General features: G+C 36.8%; 1 protein-coding gene across 1 annotated transcript; it reads right to left on the minus strand.

Annotated features, from left to right (window-relative positions):
* Positions 1 to 567: 567 nt before the first annotated feature.
* Positions 568 to 1,795, minus strand: LOC126762380 (uncharacterized). The gene is made up of 2 exons (XM_050479107.1): positions 926 to 1,795; positions 568 to 858 (listed from the first exon to the last, which is right to left on the minus strand). The coding sequence occupies exons 1-2, from the start codon at positions 1,178 to 1,180 to the stop codon at positions 601 to 603; spliced, it is 513 nt and encodes a 170-aa protein (XP_050335064.1). The 5' UTR covers positions 1,181 to 1,795; the 3' UTR covers positions 568 to 600.
* Between the last annotated feature and the right edge of the window lie 4,108 nt (positions 1,796 to 5,903).

Below are 5,903 nucleotides of genomic sequence, written 5' to 3' on the forward strand. Positions count from 1 at the left end.
CAACTGTCGAAGTTTAGGTGGTTTTGACGTTTAGCAATTGTTCTCTCACTTCCAGTGAGAGAGGAGTTGGGCATCCCATTATTCCTGGCATAAAATCAAAATTACAATCTTCCGTAACTTAATGTTCATCGCAGAATGCAGAGATAAAGAGATCCCCAACTCTCCTGTCACTGGAAATGTGAGAACCGCTCACCTACCGAACTTTGACAGTTGACTGGATTGGGTAGGTTTTGACGTTTTGCAATTGGAATGACTGGAACGGCCAGATTGAAATTATACCAAAAATATATGTGAGAGGAAACTGTTGCCGCCGTTCATGATCGCTAATAAAAATTTATACAATGGAAATCAAAGAAAATGCGAAATTTAACCTTAGAACCGTGACATAGCTGTACAACTTAATCTCGTGACTTGAGCACTCAGTGCCCAGTAATGTATTTTGTATGAAAATTTAGACTTTTAAGACGTTTTTTTTTATAGAAATGCCAATATTTCGCATGTTTATGTAAATAATTTAATGAAACTTGGGATTATTGCTAGAAACAAATGTATTTTTTTGGAAAAATATGAAAATCAAATAAAGTTTTAATTTCGAACTGCTCAAATGGGTGAAATTCTTCTCTGTCTTTCTGATATATTTTGATTGGGTGTAGACGTTTTTGGAGTATTGTCCACATATTCATCGTTGTCTGAGTCCGTTTCAGCTTCGGCATTGTATTTTGCAAAATAGCACTTTTTACACGTCCTTATATAGTGTTTGGTGCATGTCGGAATAAGGCAATGGTCACAAACTGCTGTTGTTTTATTATCGATCTTATTAGTTTTGCAGGTTTCACACCGCCGTTTCAAAGTGTTGACCTGTGTCAAGAAAGAAAATAGTGAATAAATTTGAAACTAAACTAATTTTGAAATAAAATAAACTTACCTTTATTGATGGACGCGAGCTCACCACTGCAGGAAACCGTTTGAAATTGATCAAGTCCAATGCAATTTTAGTTGAAGAATTAATTTTTGTTTTGCATCGGTTTTGTAATTGCTTCTGCGCTAGCTCCATAGAGAGTTCTTTCAAAAATATTTTACGCTTTTCAGATTTATTGGTGTTCCACATAGGGTGACTAACATCAAACAGCCTGAACGCTGCAAGCCCAGCAATATCCAGCATATTATAAAATAATCCCATGGCCAGTGGTTTGTTTTTCTTTTGCCAGAAAATCCACGTAGCATTTTGTCAAAAGTATCAACACCACCTTTATGCTCATTATAATCATGTATGACTTGTGGTTTTTTATACTCTCGCAACAATGTTGCTAACGAGAGTATTATAGTTTTGTTCACATAACGGTTGTTTGTAAGTCCTAAAACTAAAAGAGTCAGATATAGGGTTATATATACCAAAGTGATCAGGGCGACGAGTAGAGTCGAAATCCGGATGTCTGTCTGTCCGTCCGTCTGTCGGTCCGTCCGTGCAAGCTGTAACTTGAGTAAACATTGAGATATCATGATGAAACTTGGTACACGTATTCCTTGGCTCCATAAGAAGGTTAAGTTCGAAGATGGGCCAAATCGACCAACTGCCACGCCCACAAAATGGCGGAAACCGAAAACCTATAAAGTGTCATAACTAAGCCATAAATAAAGATATTAAAGTGAAATTTGGCACAAAGGATCGCATTAGGGAGGGGCATATTTGGACCCAATTGTTTTGGAAAAGTGGGCGTGGCCCCGCCCCCTACTAAGTTTTTTGTACATATCTCGGAAACTACTATAGCTATGTCAACCAAACTCTACAGAGCCGTTTTTTTAAGGCATTTCCATATACAGTTCAAAAATGGAAGAAATCGGATAATAACCACGCCCACCTCCCATACAAAGGTTTTGTTGAAAATCACTAAAAGTGCGTTAACCGACTCATAAAAAACGTCAGAAACACTAAATTTTACGGAAGAAGTGGCAGAAGGAAGCTGCATCCAGGCTTTTTTTAAAAATTGAAAATGGGCGTGGCGCCGCCCACTTATGGACCAAGAACCATATCTCAGGAACTACTACACCGATTTCAATGAAATTCGGTATATAACGTTTTCTTAACACCCTGATGACATGTACGAAATATGGGTGAAATCGGTTCACAACCACGCCTTCTTCTAATATAAAGCTATTTTGAGTTCCATCTGATGCCTTCTCTGTATAATACGAGTATAAACATTAGGAACCAATGATGATAGCGGAATAAAACTTTACAAAAATACGGTATTTGAAAAATATTTAAATGACGAATAATGAAATCTCGATTATCACTTTACCATGCGAGAGTATAAAATGTTCGGTGACACCCGAACTTAGCCCTTCCTTACTTGTTTGTTATAGGATTTACATCTTCGCTGGCATGAGCAGTTGAAAGCACTAGCACATTTTTCTTCGAATGTGTTGTAAAGCTTACTAATTGCATTGGTTTTGAAAAACAAATTGTGAAAAAGTTGTCCATCGTAATATTCGCTCCCCTGTCCAAATATTGGTTGCTGAGTCGCATAACAAGATTGCGCGCAATACCAAGCGACCGCTGTTCATTAGGCTGTGCACCCAAATATACTTCGCCTGCAAGTAGATAGTTGGTTTTTGCGTCAATAAGCCAAAATATTTTTACGCCATATTTTTCAGGCTTATAGGGAATGTATTGGCGGAAACTGCATCGGTTTCTTGTTGAAAGTAACTGCTCATCAACTGTCAATTCTTTACAAATTGGGACAAATGGTATCGTCAAATTCGCCAAGAATAATCCATGCATGATGAATAGGCGCCAATTTGTCGTATCGTAGTCTCTCAGCGCGAGTCCGGGAATCGTCAAAGCGTATAAAACGGTATAATTGCTCAAACCGATGCAGTGACATCACTGCTCTATAAAAGGGCATGTTCGTTTTGTGAAAAAGATCCTTAGCATGAACTAAGTTTGCCTTCTCAGCTCCGGAGTATAAAATTATTGCAATAAAAGCATATAATTCATCCGCATTTGTGTCTTGCCAATATCTTATTTTTTTGATCTCTTTGATGCATATTTGGCTGTATTACTCTTTTAGCTTTCCTATTAGTTTGAAGAGCAATACTTTCAACAAGAGACACTGGAAAAACGCGTATGAAGGCATCGATTTTAGATCCAAAACTTTCCGTGCATAGTGAAGTTGATTGTCTATGTATTTCCAATGCCAGTTTCGTTCGCTGTTTTTCAGTTTGGCTTGGCATTGACCACCATAAAGTTGTATTGTTTCTTCCCTGACCACAATATTTTTGACAAATTAAGTTTGCTTTCGTCATTGTCTCTATCTACAGCAGCCTCCTCATGGATATATTCTTCGAACCGTGGATCACTAATGGGCTGAGCATTATCATCTCCGTAGTCCGATTGGTCACTGGGTATCGATTCGTGGTCACCACCAAATTTAGGTTCTCTTCCACCATCATCATCATCGCTATCATTAGCATTCAAATAATTTGAAATATTCTCCTCTTCTTCTTTCGTCAATTCCCGCCGTAAATTGGCCAAATAAATCGCCAATTCTTCACTCATTTCAAAAAAATATATTCGTCACAACCAAAAATGAACTGTTCACTTGAAAATATTACGCGAAACTAATTTATACTTCTCTATACTTTTAAGTTCTCTGTCTATACTTTACATTCTCTGGTGTAGGTTCGACTGCGAACATTTGATAGAATCAGATCAAGGAATTCGCCGCATTTGTTAACATTGTAGGTCGGAATTCGCCTCGCAATTTTAACATATTTTACATTTCTCTCACATATTCTAACCGAGAATATGAAGAGACAGAAATATTTGTATTTACGGCATATGAGGACATGGCATATATGCCAAAGCAGATAATATGAACGACGATTTTCGTTTTGCTTGTTTATATTTTATTTCATTTTGAAGAGCGAAAAATGTGTACAAAACACACCTCTCACACAGAGAACACAAACAAATTTTTTATGTTCTTGTCTCACATGCCCAAGAATATGAAGAGACATAAATATATGTATGCATGCTCCTTATGCTGCTCCCAACAACAGCATTGTAATATTTTCATGCTTCAATTTTTCTTTCAACTTGGGAATCGCAATGTATGCAAGTATGTATGCTTTTGCATTGTGCCGTCGGCATTTCCATATTGGCATGTACAAATAATTATGATATGAGCATAATTTTGTATGAATGCATGCATAGTAATATTTATAGTCAATTTGGACTTGCATATTTAATAATTTTCTTTGATTTATACATAATATACTATTCTAATAAATATTTTTGTATTATATTATATTTCCTACTAATAGAAATTAAATTTATCACAACAATATATACATACATGTGTATGTATGTATATATGCATGTATGTACTTCTTCTATCATATTAATCTTATGCTCATATCATAATCTCATTATGTATGTATACGCATGTGCGCATTCAGAAATACAAATCATGATTTTATCACTTATTAATATAATGTATTACATGCGCGCGCATTGATCTGCATGTTCATACATTCATATATACTTATATGTACATACAGTGACTCACAAAATTGATCACGGTATCAATAAGTACCTAAGCGATGACAAAAAACTCGTAAATGATTTGATATTTTCGAAATTTTTTATGTTTTTGTTAAAGATATAAAATGAAGGAATAAAACACAAGTAATATTTCATTAAACAACAACAAATAAAAGCAATAAAGAAACTAAATATATGTAGAATATTTCAGTGTGATCAATTTTGTGACTTAATATTAACAAGGTTAAAAATTAATATTAATACTTCGTATAACCACCTTTGGCATCTATAACGGCTTTAATTCTCCTTGGCATACTTAAACACAAATTTGCGCATGTTTCTGACGAAATAGAATCCCACACCTGCTGCACCTTAGGCCATAATTCGCTCAATGAAGCGACTTCGCCGGCGACCGATTTTTTTAATATACCCCACAGGTGTTCGATGGGGTTAAGGTCCGGAGATTGCAAAGGCCAATCTAGTGTACTAATACTATTGTCTTGGAGCCATTTGCGAGTCGCTCTTGCTGTGTGCTTCGGATCATTATCCTGTTGGAAGACAATGTCCGACCCATTTCCACCTAAGTCTCCTATAGTGCCAAGCAAATGACTGCGCAGAGTTTCAATATAAGACTCTGCCGTCATTCATCCTTCTATTTTGGCCAACCTACCAACACCATTGATCGTCATGCATCCCCATACCATAATGGAGCCTCCTCCAAACTTCAGCGCAGGCTTAACGTGGTGTGCCTGTAATTTCGCACCCTTGCTTCTCCAGGTCCATTCGCGCCCATGCGATCCTAAACGATTTATTTTGGTCTCATCCGACCACAAGACCTTCTCCCAGTCACTTGCATTCCAGGTCTTGTATTTTTTGGCAAAATTTAGCCTCAACTTCTTATGTCTCTCAGTGAGAAGAGGCTTTTTGACTTTTGCACGGCCTTTTAGACCAGCATTTCGTAATGTTCTTCGTATTGTCTCTGCAGAAACCTTTAAATTATTATTCTTTTGCAGGCTATGGCATATTTCTACGGCATTTTCGCATTTGCCACTTCTTATACTCCTAACAACGTCCCGTTCCTGAACTGAGCTAAGAATTCTTTTACGGCCTGCTTTATTTTTAATGAATAAATCTGCAAGTTTGCTGCGAATTTTACTCACAATGCCAACGGAGATTTTCAGCCTTCGAGAAATTTCGCGATGAGTCACACCATCAATCAACAATTTTTTCACCTCGCCTTTAACTCCATTGGAGATAACCATGTTCTTTTTTCCCATGTCTGCCAAACAACTATAGCGGCGGAAAAACGTATGCATATTTTCTCTTACCTTTTATATCTATATTTTTCAAATAATTC

Source organism: Bactrocera neohumeralis, chromosome 6 (genome assembly GCF_024586455.1).
Source record: "Bactrocera neohumeralis isolate Rockhampton chromosome 6, APGP_CSIRO_Bneo_wtdbg2-racon-allhic-juicebox.fasta_v2, whole genome shotgun sequence".
Classification (NCBI taxonomy): Eukaryota; Metazoa; Arthropoda; class Insecta; order Diptera; family Tephritidae; genus Bactrocera; species Bactrocera neohumeralis.